General features: G+C 30.2%; 1 protein-coding gene across 2 annotated transcripts in view; it reads left to right on the top strand.

Moving 5' to 3' along the window:
• The window catches only part of LOC145245744 (uncharacterized), a 73,811-nt gene that overhangs the window by 4,311 nt on the left and 43,582 nt on the right, over positions 1 to 25,918 (top strand). The window contains exons 2-4 of one of the 2 annotated variants that reach the window (XM_080107341.1): positions 11,491 to 11,502; positions 15,464 to 15,484; positions 19,398 to 19,418. In XM_080107341.1, coding sequence (XP_079963467.1) covers positions 11,491 to 11,502; positions 15,464 to 15,484; positions 19,398 to 19,418 — 54 coding nt within the window. The remainder of the gene's footprint in view (positions 1 to 11,490; positions 11,503 to 15,463; positions 15,485 to 19,397; positions 19,419 to 25,918) is intronic. The other variant, XM_080107342.1, reaches the window with a different exon arrangement.

Genomic DNA, 25,918 nt, shown 5'->3' with positions numbered 1-25,918 from the left:
ACCAGGCAACGAAATATATACTTTAAACAAAGAACTACAATAGATTTTTATAAGTTGTTTTCAATTCAAGTACCAAATACAAAGTGGAAAAGACCATGACAAATTGCAGATTATAGACATTACTGAAGATCAGAATAACATCGGTACCGTCGGTTTCAAATCTGAACAAAGGCGACTTCAATTGATCGCCCCTCTTGGGCTCTCTTCAACCTATGTTTATGTCTTGTCTCTTCGAAAATCAAGGATCACGCGTTATATGACTTTTTTTACGTCAGTTTTCTGTTACATTTTTATTTCTTACTAATTTACTAATTCGGCCTTTCTAGTTGCAAATATTGCTTAGACAAACACACATTCACAATTCTCGACAGCACCTGTTTAAAATTAAATGAATGAGTTTGCGCTACAAAACAGGTGCTGTCAGGAATTGTGCATGGCAACGTATTTAAAGGAATAAATTGTAAGATGGTCAACATCATGAAATTTTAAATATAGATTTTTGTCATACCTACAGACGCTAGTATTTCATCCTTTCGGGAATTATCAGTGCACGATGACACGATTACTACCGGTTGGAGATTCGAACCCGGCCACGAAGTCATCTCTGACTCCATTAGCAAGGAAGAAACCTCACGGCCAATCTCAACTGCCAGAGATATCGTTGAAAATTTAACATTTATTTTTTAAATGTCATAACATTCGGCCATAGTGATCCAATGCTTATAACATCATAACCTATGCATGCGAGCTTAAGTGATCGACTTTCTGTTTCAATGTTAAAGTGCTCAACAATAAGAACCAAGTTTCTTAAAGGGACTGGCATAATTATTACAATAATATTTTTTAGTATCTGCATATAACACACACACACACACACACACACACACACACACACACATATATATATATATATATATATATATATATATATAGAGAGAGAGAGAGAGAGAGAGAGAGACATGTATTATATTCTGTTTATTATACATACATTATTGGTTACATATGTGTGTACATGTTTCAATGGAGTTCGTACTATATACCAGCTCTGCCCTGCATTGAGCACTCTTTAATAATTATATATATATATATATATATATATATATATATATATATATAATTATCCACTGACATGTGTTTCGTCGTCTACAGCTCATCAGAGTGGCTGAATCTAGCGAAATTCGGAATCGGGACACCGCGGTCAGGAGCCTAAACTCTTACCGCTCGTCCACGACGATTTGGATATATGGCGATTTACTTTGATGTCATATGTTTTTGTTTTTGCAATACGTCTTGAATGAATTCAATTATTTACGAAAGTGCATTTTTACCTAAATGCGAGTTGGAAATAATTTTCCCTTTAACCAATTTGGTACCCCCATATGAGGAGCGGTATATATATATATATATATATATATATATATATATATATATATATATATATATATATATATATATTGTTTTTAAAATCTCATTATCCACTGATATGTGTTTCGTCGTCTACGACTCATCAGAGTGGCTGAATCGTAACCCCCCGCGGTAAGGAGCCTATATATATATATATATATATATATATATATATATATATATATATATATATATATATATCGTGGGGAAGTAGAAAAACTTCATTTCTTTTTCTTTGATCTATGTAAAAAAAAAAACATTGAACAAATCAGGTAGTAGCGATCATGATGATTAATGATTGTCAATGGCCTACGATACACCAGGGAAAGACTATTCTACCATAAGTAAATTACCAAAAATATAGTAAATAAAATAAAGAGATAGCATTTTCCCAATAAATCTGGACATTTGTTCAAAATACGCAGTTAAACGTTATGAAAGTTATCGATCGCGATAACCGTTCTCTACAGATACATAAAGTTGATTTGCATTGACTCAAGGATTTTAAAGTTATTTAATTTGGGTACTGATCCAGAACCTGACCCAACTTCCGGCAGTTTACGGTAATCAGTCAGATAAGTTGACCAAAAAAAAAAAAAACGCCAACGCGAAAACTGCCGGCCCAGCCAGCCTGAATGATCGGCCCATCATCGGCCCATTACAGTGTTTGTCGGCTGATCGTTGGTTATGTAATGGGCCGATGATGGGCCGATCATTCAGGCTGGCTGGGGGACTATTAATTCCAAACACTGAAAAAAAAATGTAATACAAAAAGATAAGACTTTCCACAATTTTTTTTTAACAGTCAACTAACGTACTTCCTAATTTCCGGCGTAGTGCTACCGGAAGCGGTGACAAAGCAAATTAGTTTCTTTACTTTATTGTTCTTCAGTATTTCTATTTTGAAGCAATATTTAAAATAAAATATAAGAAAAGGACATTATTGAAAAGTATACAATAAAAATTAACAAAATTATACGGATAAACATAAGTTATTTTTCTTCTTATTCGTGGAAATTTTTACAAGAAAAATTTCAATAAAATAATATATATATTTATTTCTTGTTTTTTGCAACGATGAAGCCATTCTTCATGGAAATAAACATAATTGTCAGCTTTCGTTTTCAGTAATAGTATTAGATAAGTAGGGTTTTTTTCCTATTAACGAAAAAATCGTCTGCTGATTGCTGTTGGCTTCTCGGATAGCTTTTGACGGCTGCTTACCATAAACTGCCGGAAGATGCCGATGCGACCTGGGGCCAGGTTCTGGGTCAGTACCTTAATTTTTCACGCTTAAGTCTATTCTCTATGAGGGACTTGAATACCTACTAGACAATCTTACCCATCCGGTTACTTCGGTCTCTCTGTATAGGGATTTGTCACAGATACTGACGTGAGGATATTTCTCATTTGAAGTAAACCTTAACCAAATATTTTTTTAAAGTGTGCTATCTAATCAATCAATCCAATACACCCTCCGGTTGCGGACGGGATATCCCCTCTATTGACAGAAGATCACTTTTAATAACAAATAAAGAGTCGTGAACAATGAGAAACTCGTATTAAATATGAATAAAATCAAGAATGCATACTGGCAGATCAGCACATATGATAAAAAGGACTCATCATACACTTGGCAAGAAGAGATAAACAACGGCATAAACCATCATGCCTCTGGAAGTGATATTCTAGTCATTACAGAGACCAATCTGAGTTAGCCATAAGGTAATGATAAAAAAGATTCTGGGCGCCTATTTTCATCAAATGCAGCAATTAAAAAACAAGAAAAATACGAGGTTTAAAAACCAGATCATGGTCAGTTGCACAAAACAAGATGTTGTTTTGCTCTCTCTCTCTCTCTCTCTCTCTCTCTCTCTCTCTCTCTCTCTCTCTCTCTCTCTCTCTCTCTCTCTCTATCTATCTCTCTTGGACGAAAATGGCCATTACTGACCAGCCATGGCGCTCTTTACAAATCATCACCATTGACTCTGGTTCTTCGCCATTCTGCGCAAACAGAGCTATGCCAATGTCCACAATGTCCTTCACGTTGTCTAACGTTCTTGTTATTGGTCTTCTACGTCCTCTTTTGCCAAGAGTTGTACCAAAGAACAGATCTTTTATTTGACCGTCTATTCTGGCCACATGTCCCCAAAATTGCAATTTCTTGTCATTGATGTTGTCCAAAAGTCTTCGGCATGTCCAATCTGCACCAGAACCTATTCGTTTGTAGGTTTGTCCACTTAGCTTACACGAAGAAATCTACGATAGCACCACAATTTAAAGGCAGCAATTTTCCTTTTGTCGATTTTCTCCAAGACCGAACATTCTGTTCCGTATATTGCTATTGAGAATACCAAATCTTGCAGGAGTGATTTTTGTGCATTGTGAAATGGATCTGTCTTTCCAGATATTGATTAGCACAATCGTTGCTGTCTTTACCGTTGCAATACGTCATCTTACTTCTACATTTTCAACATTTTGATTGCCCACAATTAGGTTTTCATCGTTTGGTGCCTACGTTAGTTTAATTACCTTTGTTTTGCTGACGTTAAGGAAGAGTCCTGCTGCTTTGTTGGCAACTTTTACCATGTTGGTTAAGTCATGTAGTTCCTGCATTTATGTTGCAATCAGAACTACATCGTCAGCTTGTTGATTGCTCTTCCACTCATTTCGTTTTGTTGTTTTATTAGCACAACTCAAAGTTTGAAAAGTGGAGAAAAATATCAAACGAAATTTTGATTGAAGAATCGTATTTAAGCTATACATGAATATGTAGTTCAATTTTAGCTATATATGAATATGTAGCTAATTTTAGCTATATATGAATATGTAGTTAAATTTTTAGCTATATATGAATATGTAGCTAAATTTTTAGCTATATATGAATATGTAGCTAAATTTTAGCTATATATGAATATGTAGTTACATTTTTAGCTATATATGAATATGCAGCTAAATTTTTAGCTATATATGAATATGTAGCTAAATTTTAGCTATATATGAATATGTAGTTACATTTTTAGCTATATATGAATATGTAGCTAAATTTTTAGCTATATATGAATATGTAGCTAAATTTTAGCTATATATGAATATGTAGCTAAATTTTTAACTACATAAAATATGAATATGTAGCTAAATTTATCTATATATTAATATGTAGGTAAATGTTAGCTATATATGAATATGTAGCTAAATGTTAGCTATATATGAATATGTAGCTAAATTTTAGCTATATATGAATATGTAGCTAAATTTTTAGCTATATATGAATATGTAGCTAAATTTTTAACTACATATGAATATGTAGCTAAATGTTTAGCTACACATGAATATGTACCTAAATTTTAGCTATATATGAATATGTAGTTAAATTTTTAGCTATACATACATGACTATGTAGTAAAATTTTAGCTATATGTAGCTAAAACTTGTATCGGATTGTTTAAACATTTTGAATTTGGACTTTTTGAAAACTGGTGTCGCTGTTGTGACAATAGTTTCGAATATAAGTTGAATGAGATCAACACTCGATGAGTTTTTAAATCTGTAACGTTTGTTACTTTGATAAATCTAAATAACAAAAAAATCTGCGATCAAAGTTTACGAAAACTACTGTCTTGCTTGTGACAATGATTGAGAATATGTACCTAAAAGTTTGGGATTAATTTTTGGTCTTCCAAGCTCAAGTTTTGAATAGCGTTTTCGCTTGTCACGCATAGTTTAAGATAACATTTCCTTCTGACTATTTCGATTCAGTTTGAAATAGAGTTTTGGTCTTCATCCGGAAAAAAGGGACGTTAGGGGGTCAAAATGGAAAAATTGGGGGTAATCTGATTTTTATTTGTTTGTCAACTGTTTATGTATAGGTTGAGAATGTTCTTACACACATGCACACATTCTTACTTTTATAGATATATAGATTTTCAAAAAGCATCCTGTATGAAAGAATAATTCTTTTCAGTTATCCGTCAATAATAACTACAGACAAGGGGTTTCAATTTCAGTCTATGCTAAGCAAATTATTAGAAGGCAAACAAAAAAAACTGTCCCTTAACATGGCTTGTTGTACTTGAACAACAAGGGATGCGAAGGAAACTTGATTCTAGTATACAACATAATCAACAGGAATTTAAAACTAACTTTTCACCTCATCACCGTTTTCCGGTCTCAACAGGCACTCACAAAATATTATTGACTGTTTTTGCAGATTATATACGACAGATTAAGGCACGATAAATATACGACAAAGCACGGCAACTGCTTCTGCTGGTTTAGTGTAATATTTAGAAACCACAAATCAAGGCCTGATAAATTGTTTTTTCTTTTTTGATCAAATCTTTGCAAAAAAAATAAACAACTTTTTTTTCAAACTTATAAAAAATATTTTAAAAAATACGAATCAAACTTAAAAAGAAAAAGTTCCCTTAACTTAGAAGAAAATAATATTTGTTCTCTGATTTTTATCCTAAATGTTTATTTTTATGTAGTGAACGTTTTTTTTTAAGTAAATATTTTATAGGAAATATTCGTTTTTATAATAAATATTGGTTTTTATAGTACATGTTTTTTTTATTGTAAATATTTTCACAGTAAATATTTGTTTTTATAATAAATATTTGTTTTTATAGTAAATGTTTGTTTTTATAATAAATATTTGTTTTTATAGTAAATGTTTGTTTTTATAGTAATTTTTATAGTAAACACTTTTATAGTGAATATCTGTTTTTATAGTAAATATTTGTTTTTATAATAAATATTTGTTTTTATAGTAAATGTTTGTTTTTATAATAAATATTTGTTTTTATAGTAAATGTTTGTTTTTATAGTAATTTTTATAGTAAACACTTTTATAGTGAATATTTGTTTTTATAGTAAATTCTTGTTTTTTATAATAAATATTTGTTTTTATAATAAATATTTGTTTTTATAGTAAATGTTTGTTTTTATGGTAAATATTTTCACAGTAAATATTTGTTTTTATAATAAATATTAGTTTTTATAGTAAACGTTTGTTTTTATAAGTATTTGTTTTTATAGTAAATGTTTGTTTTATAGTAATTTTTATAGTAAACACTTTTATAGTGAATATTTGTTTTTATAGTAAATGCTTGTTTTTTATAATAAATATTTGTTTTTATAATAAATATTTGTTTTTATGATAAATGTTTGTTTTTATAATAAATATTTGTTTTTATAGTAAATTTTTGTTTTTATAGTAAATATTAGTTTTTATAGTAAATATTGGTTGTATAGTAAATATTTATTTTATAGTAAATATTTGTTTTTATAGTAAATATTTTTTTATAGCAAATGTTTGTTCTTATAGTAAATATTTTCATAGTAAATAGTTTTATAGTAAATATTTCTTTTTATAGTAAATAGTTTCATAGTAAATACTTGTTTTTCTAGTAAATATTTGTTTTTATAGTAAATGTTTGTATTTACAGGAATGTTTTTATAGTAAATATTTGTTTTTATAGTAAATAGTGGTTTGTATAGTAAATGTTTGATTCTATAGTAAATATTTTTATAGTAAATATTTGTTTTTATAGTAAATAGTTTTATAGTAAATATTTGTTTTTATAGTAAATAGTTTTATAGTAAATATTTGTTTTCATAGTAAATAGTTTTATAGTAAATATTTGTTTTTATAGTAAATACTTTTATAGTAAATGTTTGTTTTTATAGGAAATATTTTTATAGTAAATATTTTTATAAACAAATATTTTTTACAACAAATATTTGTTTATACTGTGAATGTTTTTAGAGTAAATAGTTTTATAGTAAATATTTCTTTTTATAGTAAATAGTTTTATGGTAAATATTTCTTTTTATAGTAAATAGTTTTATAGTAAATGTTTGTTTTTATAGGAAATATTTTTATAGTAAATATTTGTTTTTATAACAAATATTTGTTTATACAGTAAATGTTTTTATAGTAATTATTTGTTTTTATAACAAATGTGTGCTTTTACAATAAATGTTTTTTATAGTAAATGTTTTTATAGTAAATGTTTACCAAAAAATGATAAAGAAAGTAAATATACCAACAACAAATGATTTAACTTTCCCAAATCTTAGTCCGTCAGTCTAAAGAAAAAAATGTTTATTTTTTAGAACGATTGTTAGAGAAATAAAAAAGTATATCAGCCCGTTTAAATTAAAATCGGTTACTCTTTGTTCTTGATATAAGAATCCTAGGTTGTTCGAATGACGTGCCTAAACATCACACAAATATAGAATCGGCGGAAGCAATTGTTGTACTTTGTCGTATATTTGTCGTGTCTTAATTTGTCGGACATAATTAGTCAATCACCGCTATTGACTTAGAAACATAGCATTTTAATGTATAATGCATCATTTCTAATTCGTGTTTTCATGTGGTTTGCGTAATTTACTTGTCTAGCCGACTTTCTAGTGATGATTGTGCGTCGGCAGAGTCAATAAATAATTCCCAGAGTTTTCCGTTGACTCGATTTCAAACTGTACTTTTTGAACGCTTTTTTTTTTTTATTGTAATAAGGCCTTTCGGTTTTATGTCGACTACAGCAAATGGGCGTGAGTAGGAAGAACAAAGAAGCGTCTTTACCGTATCATTTCGTATGAAAATATATTCACAGTTCTGAAGATTATTTTGGTGTATACAAATATTTCCTTGTTATCGCCTTGTAGGTGTTAAAACAATATACTTCATTCTTTGTTTAAAGTCCAATTAAAAATCTATTTGAATGGTTTCGATGCAAAACTGTTCTCATGGTGCCATTGATATTCCGACGACTATTTCGAACGGTGTACATCTTTTATCTGCTTTGATTAAACGTGTGGTGAATGACAAGATTGTTGGTAGTTTTACTCACACCTGAGAGTTTCCCATATCTCTACAAAGCCTGTCCCATCGCCACAACGTTGCATCTGTGTGCCTGTTTTACAAATATCTCAATGGAATGTTCTCTGATGAACTCGTTACACTTGTGTCCCCTCAAAGTACATATCCCCGACAACCCTGCTTAGCAACAAAACTACACCCTTTCTCTGTTGAAGTCCCTAAATGCCAGCAAGCTTTCTAGTCTAATAATTTCTTCCCTCGAACAGTTAGACTTTGGAATTCCCTTCCTACTACCTGCTTCCCTGGCTTTACTGATATGCAGAAATTTAAATGTAATGTAAACCGACATCTTGTTACTCTTTCCTAGGCATGGTTCCAAACAGTAGTCCCTTACAATATGCTTTGTTAGGGCGTTAACATGAATAAAAAAAAGAAAGAAAAAAAGCCACCATTCGCCCATGCATGGAGTATTGTTTCCACATCTGAGTTGCTGCACTTACCACTAGTCTCTCGCTTTTAGACAGGGTCTAAAAAAGAGTCACAAATCTACACTATCAATCAAGCTCCAACCTCCGTTCTATCGCCACGATGTTGCATCCCTCTGCCTGTATTACGAGCACTTTAATGGGATGTGCTCTGATAAACTCATAGCGCTTGTGCCACCTCAACATACATATTTTCGATTAATCCGATAAGCAGTAAAGACCCACTCCTTCACTATTGAGGTCCTTAGATGCCAGAAAGTTTTCTACTCTAATAGTTTTTTTCATCGAACTGCTAGACTTTGGAATTTCCTCCCTGTTTAATGCTTCCCTGACTGTACTAACAAGCAGAAGTTTAAATGTAGTGCAAACAGATATTTTACAGCTCAACTCCCCACATAATCCACTGTAGGCATGATCTCAAATAGCAGCCCCTTGCATACAAGTGGCAATACATCTTGTTTAGGGTAGAAAAAAATGCTTTAATCTTTGGTACGACCAATATTTGAGTAGTCCATCTAAACAACAAATCCTTAAATACAAAAAGATACCATGCACCTGCAGCGTGTTCAACAGTTGGAAACCTGAATGATGACAGAACTCTTCATACTTACCTATAAAGAACGGTTCCAAAGACTAAATTTATTCTCACTTGAACAATGGAGGATGTGAGGAGGAGACTTGATTCTAGCACACTACATAATCAATAGAAATTTAAAATTAACCTTTAAGGAGTTTTTCACCCCAGCACCAATTCGTGGTCTCAGCAGTCACTCACAAAAGATTACCACCGGCGTTTTCTGCTCAATAGATAAGGCTTTCCCTGTCCGCGTTCCTTCTCTGTGGAACAACCTGCCAGAGAAGGTCATGACAATGACTACCATGTTCATGTCTAAGGCGGCCTTGGACAAACATCCCAACTATTTGTAGATGTATATAACTTCTGCCTGTCTCTTTACATGGCTTGCTGCACTATGTATTTTTTTATTAAATAAATTTTATTTGATTTATTCTTTTTTGGCAAGTTTGAAATTAATTAATTGTTTATTGAGATTGTCGGACTGACTTCTTCATCTTGGTTGTTATAGTCACAACGTTTCGGCCGTTTTGCCCTCCGGCCTTCATTAGGTGTTTTGTATCGAACTGGGGAACCGTTTGTTAGGAGTCTTGAACCCAACCCTTTATTATTATTACTGGGGGTACCGTGTTCGGACTCCAGCTAGGCTCTGGGACATAGTTGCTGATTCTCTATTTTGAATATTACTTTTCACTGTCTTCGTTCAGGATTGAACTCAGCACCTTTGGGTAACTGTAAACTTTGTAAACTCGGCCATATGTCACTAGGACTATTCTTAGTTGGTTTTTGTAAATGTTAAACCTATGTTGTTATTCAAGGTTTTCTCTCTCTATTAGACGTGTCCAAATTGCATTCAGCTCTATGCTTGGTTTGCTCAGTAGGTTGTTATGTCCGAGCATGTGAGCTGTTTCTTTAAGTTTTCTCACTTTCCTGTGGGTCTCTCTGGAAAGTGAGAAAACTTAAAGAAACAGCTGGCATACACATTCATTATGCCTATGCAATTCCTACAGCTACGTATTTAAAAAAAAACGGAGCTATTAAACCTGACATAGTGATATGGAATAAAAAGGAGAAAGAAGCAACCTTAGTAGAAGTTAATGTCCCCCCCAATGATGCTGGGTTAAGTAGAGCTGAGATGGAAAAAACGAAATACCAAGGTCTTATGTACGACATGAAAAGAAATTGGAATTTTAGGAAGATCTTCATCATTCCAGTAATTATAGGAACAACCGGACTCATGAAAAAGAATTTTAAAAACTACTTGTCACATATATCCGATGAACCAAGTGCAAAACAGATTTAAACAATTGTACTTAACAGGACGGTTAGAATCTTAAAAGATATCTTGGTTGGAATATATGAGATAACGAATGAATATCAGGAATCTAACAGAATACCCCATCCCCAACTTGAACTAAATGATGAATTTTTTTAAAAATATATATGTATATTATTGTAAAATGACATATCATAATATCATATCATAAAATATCATGTCATAACATTATAAAATGGTACATCATATCATACTATGATATCATATAAAATATATCATAATATTGTAAAATGTATATCATATCATAATATTATGTCATATCATAACCCATCTCATATCGTAAGTCCTGTCTAACATATAAATAGCCATGTTAAGAGTTGCAAAGAAAAACAGAATGCCAAAATAAAGTAACAACCTGTATTGCAAAGTATACAATAGGTGGGTTGTTCGTCGTAGCCGACGAACAACCTAGGTTGGTCCACCGGATATTGACTAGGTTGGTCCACCGGATATTGACTAGGTTGGTCCACCGGATATTGACTAGGTTGGTCCACCGGATATTGACTAGGTTGGTCCACCGGATATTGATTGGTTATTTATATGCCACAAGGTCGTTTTTAATGTGGAGGATAACCAGCTCCCCTCAAAAGGGGCATTCTGCAAAAATAAAATTGCCTTAGTATAGAAGGGTTCCCGCTCCATTGACTAAGGACAATAAATTTGAGTGCAGCATTTTAGCAGACACCACACTTCAGCCACCAGTCCAGTACGAGTTCTGTATATCGACTGACCCCTTAAAGGTTAGTCTTCCGGTATTTATTGAGATTGTAAAAGTCTATTATAGGGTAACATAGGTTAGTTCCGCCACAACACATATTAATCCTATAAATTGTAATGTTTGTCTTTTTCTTTTATTTTTCAGTTCGGCCTCACTGTGAGTACACTTTTTGTCTATTTCCCAAATTCCTTCAATTCGTCCATTCATTTCTGTTTTATAATATATATCGGATTTATTTCGTGTCTATTTTGTAACATACATACATACATACACACAGACGTTTGAGATTTATATATATAGATATCGGATTTATTTCGTGTCTATTTTGTAACGCACCATTTTTACCACCAAAAATTAAAATTCCTATTATTTTGATTCATCAGACCACTACTCTCACCTATTTTCACAATGTTTCGGTTGATGTAACCTGCGACCTCATTCGGCTATATCTTTTCGAACTCAGGATCTTCTTGTCGAGCTTGGGAATCTGCACGAAATTAAAAAAACAAAACGAAACTTTTATTTAATCCACGGGGTTAGAAGTTCAAACTGATTCGCAATTTGTCTTGAATGTTGCTCGCACTGAAGATTGAACCTTCAACCTCCATAAAAATGTTGTGAAAATAAACTCAAGATGAGAATAATAATCTGATGAATCCAAATAATCCTCATCAAAAAAATTCTCAACTGTAAAATTAAAAAGGTCTGTGTTTAATTTTCCATGATTGTTTCTTATTAAAATAGAGCTACACTACATTCTATAAAATCATGTCATAACATTATAAAATGGTATAATGTTCATTAAAATGAGATTACAGATTTATAACGAATTTTAATTTCAATATTCCTCAACATTACGCAACAAACTTTCCTTTGCAATAGGAATTGCCTCACACAATAGAGGGTATTCCTTGCCAATTTCTGTATAAAAATAATTTGATACTAACCGATACAAAGTTTATGAAATTAAATTTGCACAAATTAAATAAAAATAACTTGATAATAACCAATACAAAGATAATGAAATTAAATTTGCACAGATTAAATAAAAATAACTTGATACTAACCAATATAAAGTTTATGAAATGAAATTTGCACAAATTAAATAAAATAACTTGATACTAATTAATACAAAAGTTATGAAAGTAAATTTACACAAATTAAATTTACACAAATTAAATAAAAATAACTTGATACTAACGAATTCAAAACTTATGACATTAAATTCACGCAAATTAAATAAAAATAACTTGATACTAACCAATATAAAGTTTATGAAATTCAATTCACACAAAATTAATAAAAATAACTTGATACTGACCAATACAAAATTTATTAAATTAAATTTACACAAATTAAATAAAAATAACTTGATACTAACCAATACAAAATTTATGAAATTTAATTCACACAAATTAAATAAAAATAACTTGATACTAATGAATACAAAGTTTATGAAAATAAATTTACACAAATTAAATAAAAATAACTTGATACTAACCAATATAAAATTTATTAAATTCAGTTCACACAAATTAAATAAAAATAACTTGATACTAACCAATATAAAGTTTGTGAAATTAAATTTACACAAATTAAATAAAAATAAGTTAATACTAACCAATATAAAATTTATTAAATTCAGTTCACACAAATTAAATAAAAATAACTTGATACTAACCAATATAAAGTTTATGAAATTAAATTCACACAAATTAAATAAAAATAAGTTAATACTAACCAATATAAAGTTTATTAAATTAAATTTATACAACTTGAGATGACTAAGCAAAAGCTCCGAAATGAATAGGATTGCCAAAGAGCAATCGAAAAAGATTCGTAAAAATAAAAAGATTAAAAAGTGGAGTTAAATTCGTAACTCCATGTGTGACCCTCGAAAAAGAACAAGCATTAAGTTTAAATTGTTTGATTTCTTTGTTGTTTTGTTGTTGTCGTTGTTGTTGTTGTTGTTGTTGTTATTATTATTATTATTATTATTATTATTATTATTATTTTTATTATTTTTATTATTATTATTATTATTATTGATGTTGTTATTACTATTATTACAATCACTATTATTATTACTTATACTATTATTATTATTATTATTATTATTATTATTATTATTATTATTATTATTATTATTATTATTATTTTGGTTATTATTACAATTATTATTATTATTGCTGTTGTTGTTGTTGCTGTTGTGGTTATGGTTTTTGTTGTTTTTATTGTTGTTTTCACAGATATTTATAGGTAAATTATTTTAAAACGTAAGTAAAAGGAGATTAAATATAAAACGTTTGCTTTAATGTATTTTCAGCTTAGAGAGGATCTAAGTACACAAGATATGTAAAAAGATGTTTTAATTTTATAGGATTTATGTCAAACTCTTTTACCATTTCCGTTTTTACTTTTTATTATTATAATAATATTATTACTTACTCTAATTAGAATAAATTTTAAAGTTACTTTTTTTAATTTTTATTATTATAATGACATTATTACTTACTATAATTAGAATAAATTTTAAAGTTACTTTTTCAATTTTTATTATTATAATAACATTATTACTGACTATAATTAGAATAAATTTTAAAGTTACTTTTTTAAATTTTTATTATTATAATAACATTATTACTGACTATAATTAGAATAAATTTTAAAGTTACTTTTTTAAATTTTTATTATTATAATAACATTATTACTAACTATAATTAGAATAAATTTTAAAGTTACTTTTTTAAATTTTTATTATTATAATAACATTATTACTAACTATAATTAGAATAAATTTACTTTTTTTTAGTTTTTATTATAAGAACATTATTACTTACTATAATAAGAATAAATTTAAAAGTTGCTTTAAATATAAATTCAGATATAATTATGTCTGAGTCACTTAGAGAGGAAACATGAAGCCATGGATGGGCCGGAAATGTCACCTGAATCCATTCTTTGACACAGAACTTCCTATCTGGAGAGAGATTCAAAAGTTTGTGGGAGCATAAAGATCCACGCCATCACCTCACCCGAGAAGGATAACTTGCATTGTATGCAGTGTACAAGAATTATCCAAAGGTTATGGAAAATTTTAAGCGTTGTCTGGTGGAGATGCAGGGTCCTAGAACGGTAAAGATTCGCAAAAAGAGTATGAATCCCGAAAGAAAAATCATCGAAGACGCTGAACCAATTCTGTACTATTTCCTTGTTGGTTATATAGTCTGCTAACGTTTTTCCTAATTTTCTGTTTAGACGGGGAGAAGATAGCACGTCAACACATTTCAAGTGTCCGAACTGTTAACTTCAGCTGGAATTTTATCACAAAACGCGTGAAAGCGCTGATCAATCAACCGGCAGAAATTAGTCGCATGATTAACAACATCAGCAGCAGTGAAGCAAACTCAAGAAAAAGAAAGAAGAGGAGAAAATAGAAGAAGAAGAAGAAGAAGAAGAAAGATATCCCCTCAAACTTTCCACAAAACTTACAATAACACAAAATAGAGTTGTTTTTTAATTTTTTAATAAAACACGATCATGTATAATTGAAATGATTATGAATTTTGAGAAAAACTATTTTTCTTTCAAAAATAATTTAAAAAACGCGCATTAACAAAAACACGCATTAAAAATAAACACACATTTATTTTCGATTCAGTCCTGAAATTGCATTTGTCTGTCCCTGCTATGCACTCTCCCATTGTCACAACTGAAAACCGAAAACGTGATTCCGTCCTAGAAATGCATCATTACCAAAGACTTTTTATTGGAAATTTTATATATATGTAAATGCTTTGAAAGAATTGAAATCAAAATACAATTTCAAACATCATAAAAAGACGTATCCAATAAATAAAACTGAATAACAAAGAAGCAAAATAGAAAAAGCGAACGAACTAATTTGCAACATAGTTGAGCCACACACCAACCAACTCCTTACGAGTAACGTCTCTCTCTCTCTCTCTCTCTCTCTCTCTCTCTCTCTCTCTCTCTCTCTCTCTTTGTCAATATAATATTCCAAACTTTATATATTTTTCTGAAATATATTTTTATATACTTTAAGAAAACTTTTTCAAATTAATATTCATATTGTTTATTTTATTTTTACTTTCAGTCCCAAATGTTCCACCATATTGTAAGTAAATTTGCCTTCTTTCAACAATACTGTAACTTATAGTTAAGGCTTTACTGGTTCCATTTGTTTGGTCATTGGAGCTAGCTTTCCTCCATACGCTTTTGTTTGTGTTAACTTGCGCACTGATACTATTAATAATATATATTAATAATATATATTACTAATATGCACGTTTGAATGTCGAACACGTGTCTGATGAAGGGAGATTTCCTGAAAACTTACAATACGTATATTGCTAATACAATTCAATACCATTGCTATATATTGAGACCTTATGCCAGTAAATAAAGAATGTATCACCTAGTATTATTATGTCACCTAGTATACATTTTGGCGAGGGTTACATAGTCCATGCCAAGATAACATGACAGAACAGGTGTTGAATGATATTACATAGAAATGATGCCACGTGTTAAGGGGAGAGAATAGCGCCTGGTATCCCCAAATATTTACTCATCTAGTACTAACCAAACTCAACGTTGCATAACCTCACTGATCTAATAAGAACCAGCACGTCAACATAATTATATCATGTACATAAAGATATAAAGGGAGACAAATCATTCACTGAAAAAAAAAACAATAATATTTATAAGTAAATCTGTATTGTAAGGAATTTTGTATTATTTGAATTCTTTTACTCTTCTCATCTTGAGTTTTATTTGCACAATGTTTCGGTTGATACAACCTTCGCACTTCAAGTTTATCCCGTTAAACTCAAGAATCTTTCTATCAAACTCGGGAATCTGGACAGAATTTCGAATGGAACCGTTAATTTAATCCATGAGGGATCATGCTCTCATTTCATCAATCATGTCCCAAGTCATTTGCAATTATATTTTGGGTGGTGTCCACACTGTGGATTGAACCTTCAATCACCAGAAGAGTGTAACTTTCACAACTGAATTTTACCAAGTCTATCACTGCATCACGGGTCGCTACAGACCTGAAGATACACCTGAAAAAGGTCGGAGGTTACATCGACCGAAAGGTTTTGCAAATAAAACTCAAGACGAGAACAATAGTTTGAAGAATCAAAAAAGATATGAATAATCAATCGTCATCCAAAAAATTCAGAACCCATCATAAGTAAATGTTGAAATGTTCCGTAGGCAAATATGATTATTAGAAATCACTGCCGAAAGATTTTTCTCCCAAAATAATAAAGATTAAACCATTCCAGTAATGACCTGTTTTCTGTTGAATGTTCATTCTCTGCCGTTCTAGGAGGTTCAGCCTCACAGACTTTGACTTCTATCTTTAAGGGATTATTTAATTATAACAAATAATCAGATTAGAAAAAATGAAATATAGGAATGTAAATAAAAAATAGCGAACTATTTTATTTATATTTCTAAATTTCATTTTTTCCAATCTGATTATTTATAGGTGGTCTAAGAAACATCAAATTAATAAAAATAAAAAAGGTTTTTATTTTTATTAATTTTAATCATTTTACTACATTTTTTGACAAAGAGACGAGGACCGCTCGAAATATCAAAAGAAAATATAATTAATTAAAAACAGTTTTTATGCTTCTTACTTCACCTAAAACCCTGATAATATTTTTCTAGATGGATACATAGAATAACATACAAATTTACACACACACACACATATATATATATATACTAGCAGGCTGCTCTGCGTTTCCCGGTCGTTAAATATGCATAGATATTATATTTTAATTAAAACAAAAACTGAGACATGTGCATGCGAGTGTCTTGTTTTTTATTTTTGTAAGTATAAAAAGAAAAAATACTCGAATTGAGATCAAAACCAAAATCTAAATTCAGTGAATCGAGTACGATAACCATTAGACCAGCTTGAAACGATCTTTAAAACATGTTTTCAAATTGTACTTATTCTTAACATAAGTAATCCATAATATGAACCATTCACATGTGTGATATTCGTGGAAAAGTTAGTAAACCGATAAAAATTCGATGACTCCTATTTATCAATTTTTCAATTTTATCTGCTTAGCAGACCTTTTTCAGATGAAATCGGATTAAAAAGTTTTCCACGAGTCTGAATATCCTTTATACAAAACTTCAAGTCTGCAAATGAAACATTCGTTGAGTATATAGGTTGAGTAGTATACTCACATACACATTCTCACTTTTATAGATAGATAGATAGATAGATAGATAGATAGATAGATAGATAGATAGATAGATAGTGTGTGTATGTATGTGTGTTACAAAAGGAAAAAAAATCAGTACCGTCTGGGCCAATCTCTGGTCGTCTATGCTGGACTCTCTTCAGTCACTGTTTATATCTATCTCCTTGGAAATAGTGTCTTGGAGAGACAGATATAAACAGACTCTGAAGGGATTTTGACATAGTGAATCAAATATTGGTTTCCTTTGTTTTGGATTTGAAACTGATATGACACATATATATTTATATATATATATATAAGTGACCTTGTCTGTCTGTCTGTCTGTGTGAGGAACAGTGTCTACAACACTACTCTATCAATTTTTTGGTCTAAAGACTTGAAAGTTGGATTTGGAACAAATCTGATTTGTTTTTAGTCGGTAAAAATAGCTGCTAAAGAGGTCAATATTGAAAAAAATTAGAACGTGGCAGGCGAAAGTCGACTACTGCATGCGTAAATATACATTTATACTTTTAACAATATTATTTTAAACGTTTTTATATGCGTATGGATTTAGTTCAGACAGTAACAAATTAGACTAGAGTGTTAAATGTTTCGGTTTCGATTTTAGCTGATGGCCCCCAAGTTATACTTTTTTAAAACTTTTGAAATCATTATTATTATTGGGTAAAATAGAATAATCAATAGATTATTGGCTTTATAATAATGCATATGATATTCACATGAATTAAAATATACTATTTAAGCGTATTTTACAATCAAACCAAGTCGAGCGGTCACTACTATTTATTGGGTATAATATAATAATCAATAGAAACTTGGCTCTATAATAATAAATACGAAACCTGCATAAATTAAAATATCATACTTAAGTGTATTGACAACTAGGGAACATTGAGCGGTCTGCTAGTTTATATATATATATATATATATATATATATATATATATATATATATATATATATATATATATAAACTATTGAGGTATATAATCTATAAATATAAGTTTTTACTTTATTTTATAAAGCACGTTTTACACGTGTTTCGTTGAATAGTGAAAGATCAATATACAACTACCCAGAATCAATGAATATCCCACGAAAACTATTGGAGAGTTTATTATATGGAATGAAAACAAAAGAAGAATTTGAAGAATAAAAAATGCAGGTAAAAGGAAATGATGATGTGTAAAGTCTACAGATGTATAAATTAAAAAAAAATAAACACTAACTTATTGTAGTGTTTTATAGTCCTGCCATTAACAAGCAGAGGTGTGCACAGATGCACATTCTACATGGAGTTGATCTGCATTTTTGTGTCCCATAAAAATAACCAGAATTGTAATTATCACGAAAACAAAGAACTGTTTACATTCCAAAATCAGAAGGTATGCATTGCGGAATGCAAAATAGGAAAAAAGAATGTGGTATCTTGATGTTTACAATGCCAGGAATGTTGATTTATGACTATATAAGAGAAAAATAAACAACACGAAACAGAATAGAGCAGACTGACAGAATCAAGCATAAAAGACATCTTGATACGTCTTCGTCGTTGAGCCACACACTAACCAACTCTTTACAACTAACGTCTCTCTCTTTCTCTTTCTCTTTCTCTCTCTCTCTCTCTCTCTCTCTCTCTCTCTCTCTCTCTCTCTCTCTCTCTTTGTCAATATAATATAATAATAATATAAACTTTATATATTTTTCCTGAAATATATTTTTAATATACTTTAAGAAAACTTTTTCAAATTAATATTTATATTATTCATTTCATTTTTAACTTCAGATCCAAATGTTCCAAGATCTCGTAAGTAAATTTGCCTTCTTTCAACAATATTGTAACTTATAGTTAAGGCTTTATTGGTTTCATTTGTTTGGTCATTGGAGCTAGTTTTCCTCCATATGCCTTTTGTCTGTGTCAGCTTACGCCATGATACGATTAATAATATATATTAATAATATGCACACACATGTGTCTGACGAAGGGAGATTTCCTGAAAACTTACAATATGGATATTGATAATATAATTCAATACTATTGTTATATATTGAGACTTTATGCCAGTAAATAAAGGCTATGTAACCTAGTATTATTATGTCACCTAGTATACATTTTGGCGAGGGTTACATAGTTCATGTCAAGATAACATGGCAGATTTTGAAATAGTCTCACCTGGAGGTGGTGTAATTGAAGTAGGGCAGTCAAGTGTTACCTCCTAAGAAAAAGGTACAAGAAATGCAGTGTTGAATGATGTTACATAGAAATGATGTCACGTGTTAAGGGGAGAGAATAGCGCCTGGTATCCCCAGATATTTACTCATCTAGTACTGACCAGACTCAACGTTGCTTAACCTTGCTGATCTAATAAGAACCAGCACGCCAACATAATTATATCATGTACATAAAGATATAAAGGGAGACAAATCATTCACTGAAAAAAAAAAACAATAATATTTATAAGTAAATCTGTATTGTAATGAATTTTGTATTATTTGAATTCTTCTACTCTTCTCATCTTGAGTTTTATTTGCACAATGTTTCGCTTGATACAACCTTCGCACTTCAAGTTTATCCCGTTAAACTCAAGAATCTTTCTATCAAACTCGGGAATCTGAACAGAATTTCGAATGGAACCGTTAATTTAATCCATGAGGGATCATGCTCTCATTTCATCAATCATGTCCCAAGTCATTTGCAATTATATTTTGGGTGGTGTCCACACTGTGGATTGAACCTTCAATCACCAGAAGAGTGTAACTTTCACAGCTGAATTTTACCAAGTCTATCACTGCATCACGGGTCACTACAGACCTGAAGATACACCTGAAAAAAGGTCGGAGGTTACATCGACCGAAAGGTTTTGCAAATAAAACTCAAGACGAGAACAATAGTTTGAAGAATCAAAAAAATATGAATAAATCAATCCTCATCTAAAAAATTCAGAACCCATCATAAGTAAATGTTGAAATGTTCCGTAGGCAAATATGATTATTAGAAATCACTGCCGAAAGATTTTTCTCCCAAAATAATAAAGATTAAATCATTCCAGTAATGACCTGTTTTCTGTTGAATGCTGATGCTCTGCAGTTCTAGGAGGTTCAGCCTCACAGACTTTGCCTTCTGTCTTTAAGAAGGAGTTAATTCATTGCTAATCGCCTGACGTGTCTTTTCCGGGGAATGTCGACAGGTTGTGTAAGCATCTTTTTCAGTGTCAGTACTCCTCCTCTGGAGTGCTGGCTTTTCAATCCCACTTTCCGACGCTCGTGTCACATATGTTGCAGTGGAATGAAAATAAATAACTAGCCAGTTAGTTAACTAGTTAGTTAACTAGAAAGGTCAGATTAACAGAAGAAAAATGTAATGACCTGTGTATTATTAGTTTGTATGAAAGAAAGGTGAACGATATGTGTCTATAAAAAGGTAATATGGCGCTTCAAGAAGGCAAGAGATAAACACGTTTATGATACCACCGATAACAGCGTGATTGAGAAATGTAAATTAAAATATTGATTTATATATCTGACGTCCGGTGTTACAAAAAAAAAAAAAAAAATATCATCATCACAAACATTAATTAATGAAAAACGAATTACCTCCCTTTATAGTCGTGCTTTATCAGTTAAAAATCATTAAAACCATTCCCTCTCCAAATTTGCATTTTGAAATCACTATTATTTATCAAGTACAATAGAATAATCAATAGATTATTGGCTTTATAATGCATATGATATTCACATAAATTAAAATATAATATTTAAGCATATTTTACAATCAAACCAAGCTGAGCGGTCACTACTATATATTAGGTACAATATAATAATCAATAGAGAATTGGCTCTGTTTCCCACCTGACTTTAGCTTGGACGTCTTCAAGTCCAACATAAACAAACTCCTGACAAACTGCCCCCTTAAGTAAGACACCCTATCAAAACCCCCAATACTAATGATTACTACGATGCTGTCTCATTGATTACTGTACACGCAATGACCCTTATCCCTGAGTGGCATTCGGGCCTTGATAAGTGGTGACCCCCCATGTAAAAAAAAAAAAAATGAAATTTGCATGCATTAAAATATCATATTTAAGCATATTTACGACCAGGCAACGTCGAGCGGTCTGCTTGTACACACACACACACACACACACACACACATATATATATATATATATATATATATATATATATATATATATATATATATATATATATATATAGCTTAATGCATAAGAGGAAAAGAGAGAGTTAAATTCCACAAGAGAAAACTTATCACAAGAGCTCAACAATTATCATTGCAGCTTATACAATGGGACAACAAGAGTATGAAATGAAGTCACACACTATATATTGGTAGATATAGAATGGATCATTTATTGAATAATGGAATACAAGCAAAATTTGGGAAATAGAAGGGACTCTTTATGCCAGGGCATTTCGAAGCCTAATGCTTCTCATCAGAAGAGTAGAGAAGGTGCAAGGTAGCATTGGGAAGATGCGGCGTCTAGCGTAGGGTTCATTAGGGACGAAAAAGATTAAGAGGAATTATAGAATGTTGGGGGAAGCTTTATTGAATTCTAAATAAATAAAGGAGAAGCTTGTTATATATAGTATGATATATAAGATTGTATATGGTCTTTAACATAGTGTTGAGTTTAAGGAGTATATATTTTAGGGTCAAATTAGGGGTGTATTGTTGCTACGTGTTAATTTATTTTAACAGTTTGTGAGGTGTCTATTATCTGTGGAGTGATATTTTTGACAGATGCAACCTAAACGGCAAATGTCGGCTATAAAATCGCTTATAATTGGGGGGGGGGGTATGCAAGGTTGTAATATTGGTTAGGTAATATGCGGCAATATTTTTAAGTTTCTTCTGTTATGATATAGGGAGTATGATTATAAAGGGGCGGTCGGAGGATAGGCTGGCAATGTCTATGAATGCGTTTAACTTGATGCAAAAGGTTTAGGGTTACATATAGTTGGCAAGGTGGAAGAGTAAGGTGACATTTACTACTTATAAAAGTGGTAATAATATCAATAATAGTAGGGTAATTATAATAATTAGAATGATAATAATAATGATAATTATAATAGTATTAATAATAATAAAAATAAAAAATAAAATAAAAGTAAAAATAAAGATAAAAATAAAAATAAAAATAATATTACCAATAGCAGTATAGATTTATGTGTAAACTTTAAGTATTTACTTCAAAAGTGCTCAATACGTAGGTAGAGCTAGTTAGTAATTTATAAAATATATATGGCGATTAAGCTACAATGAATATTCGGCGTTTCATCCACTCTAGGATTCGTCAGGCTTATGCGCAAATTCTGTGGTTGTTTATCGTTTTTATATGGTCCTCTTCTGTTGAGGATTTTAATTAGCCAATAAGCTTTCTAGTATCCACCGCGCCCCTTTCTATCAGCCAATGGGTATGCATTTTATCGAACAAAGGATCTGTTTTAAAACTAGTTTAGTGGTTTAAGGCAGACATTTTCTTTTTTTCTTTTTTTTTATATATATATAATTATTATAATCCTATAATTATAATAATAATAAGATCCTTTGTTCGATAAAATGCATGCCCATTGGCTGATAGGAAGGGGCGCGGTGGATACTAGAAAGCTTATTGGCTAACTAAAATCCTCAACAGAAGAGGACCATATAAAAGCGATAAACAACCACAGAATTCGCGCATAAGCCTGACGAATCCTAAAGTGGATGAAACGCCGAATATTCAGTGTAGCTTAATCGCCATATATATTTTATAAATTACTATATATATATATATATATATATATATATATATATATATATATATATATATATATATATATATATATATATATATATATAATAAAAAGATCAATAATTGTAGATTATAAATCAGTTTCAAAAGAAAAAACAAACAAAATCAACTCTAGTGCATGATCGTTTCCGAAACGATGTTCATTTTATTGAAATTGACAATAATTATTGACAATAATTGAACATAATTTCCTCATCAGCAAAAATAGGGGAAGGGAGAAGTTTCAGACATCAAAATGAAACTAGCATTTTTGTCGTAAGTAAGGCGGATATTCCTGCAAATATTTCAAAACATAACAACGAAGTTATTAATTTTATGTTGATAAAGAAAATAGAAAATTAGGAATAAAATTAAGAGAAAAAAAAATTTTTAATAAAAAAGAAAGACCTTATTTAGCTCCATTAGAAAATTTGTTTTAAGTTCAGTCAGTAAATCTTTAGACATGCTGCTGTATCTTGTGTCTGAATGGTTGAAATAATTATTTAAAGTTACTTCTAATCTAAAAAAAAAAAAAAAAAAAACGCCGTGTTAATGTACAGTTAAAATGTCTTTTCAGTAGACGCTAAATTCAAAATTTTAAATCTAAGGTAGACAACTGCAATTTTTTTTGAAAAGTGAAATAAAATAAAAATAAAAATTCTAGTGATCAAAGGGAGATAACTTATAATTATATTAGGGATAAATTATTTATTTATTGTGATGTTTAACGTAGAAAAAATATAGACAATGTTAATTACAGAAATGATAATAATATTGGTGATAATATAATAAATAAAATAATAATGATAGTTATAATAATAATAATAATAATAATAATAATAATAATAATAATAATAATAATAATAATAATAGTTATTAAATTACTATTAGTAATATTATTAATTATAAACGATAATAATCAGATTAATAATCAGATTATTAATATTACTTTATTGGGCTTCAAATCTGTTAAATTTCATCCAACGTTTATGTATGCACCCGTAAATATTTCGTCTTTTTGGTTTAAACATTTTGATTTATTGCCATTGAATTTTTATATAATCAGAGCTTCAAATCTATAAAGAGTGCAGAAGGTTTATATGCTTTGCAAGAGCCTAGTATTTTCCATTTTGAATTAAAAGGGATATTCATATTTACAAGAGCCTAGTATTTTCCATTTTGAATTAAAAGGGATATTCATATTTACAAGAGCCTAGTATTTTCCATTTTGAATTAAAAGGGATATTCATATCTTTGAGATGCCAAATATATATTTGCTAATGTTGTTTTTTTTTTAAGGATCTTTTTTTGAAAGAGTGTTTATGTGTGGAGATTCTGTGTTTTATAAGTCCAGAAGTAGACCCAAAGTATATTGCATTTCGTTTAATAGAGTTGTAATAGTTGCTTTCAGTTTGATTAACAGTGGTATTGCTATGCACTAGTTTGTTTGATGGGTTTATGGGGGTGTTGTTATTCATTAATAGTGTGTTGGTGTTAGTCTGTGTGAAAGGATTTATATGGTTGCTATTCTTAGAATTTACATTTGGGATTTTTTTTACTGTGCATCTGTAAATTACACTTTTTGCTTAGCACGTACCTTTGTAAAGGACAGTTGTTTTTATTTCTACAGTTACAGCTTGCCATAGTTTATATATTTGTATTTTGTATTTTCTTAATCTTTTTTTTTCTGTTATTACTACTTATTTTTTTATGCAGATTTGGCATTGTTGAATAAGATGTTTTGATCGTGTTTTTGTTAAAATTTTTATTATATTGATGGGGAGGATTTGAAGTTACTTTCTAATATTTTGAAAAATTCTCTGGCTATATCTATTTTAATATTTTTAGAGTACAGAGGGTTAAACTAGGTTCTCCCTATGTCTGTTTTTACGTTTAATGACATGGTGTTGGGGTTTAGGGTTAGGATTAGGGTTAGGTGGTGGGGTTTATTGATGCTAATGGCTGATGCACGTGGTTTTGTATGGTTTTGTATTGTGATCTGATTATTTTTTGTAATTCTTTGTGGGTTGAAATGGCCATATTGTAGGTTATTGTGTTTTTACTAGGTTTATTATAATTTTGTAGTTTGTTTTATGTAATTTGCATTTTTATTAGATTTATTTTGGTATTTAATTTGCGTTTTATATCCTGAGTTTTTAAAGGCATCATTGTAGTATTTTGTGTTTTTATTAAATATAGATTTGTTGGAAGATAATTTAGATATTCTTAAAGAGACATTAGGGACTATTGTTTTTAATATTGACTTAGGATGGCTTTATTCATTATGTACAGATTAGCTTGGTTTATGACAGGGTTCACAAGTAGAGTTTGTAAGATTTAATGTTACATCTAACTATTTTGTTTTATTAGGGTCGAGTTTAATAGTAAGTCCATAATTTTTAAAAAGTTAATGTAGGGATTTAATTGCTTTTTCGTAATTTTTATTTGTAGAGTTAGTTATGAAAAGTGCAGCGTCTCTGTACATCCCCCTTCCCCCAATCGGACTTGTTTGTGG

The sequence above is a fragment of the Euprymna scolopes genome, chromosome 23, assembly GCF_053919585.1.
Source record: "Euprymna scolopes isolate OS-2025 chromosome 23, ASM5391958v1, whole genome shotgun sequence".
Lineage (NCBI taxonomy): Eukaryota > Metazoa > Mollusca > Cephalopoda > Sepiida > Sepiolidae > Euprymna > Euprymna scolopes.
The sequence above is the reverse complement of the archived record's forward strand: the minus strand, read 5'-3'. Positions and strand labels throughout refer to the sequence as shown.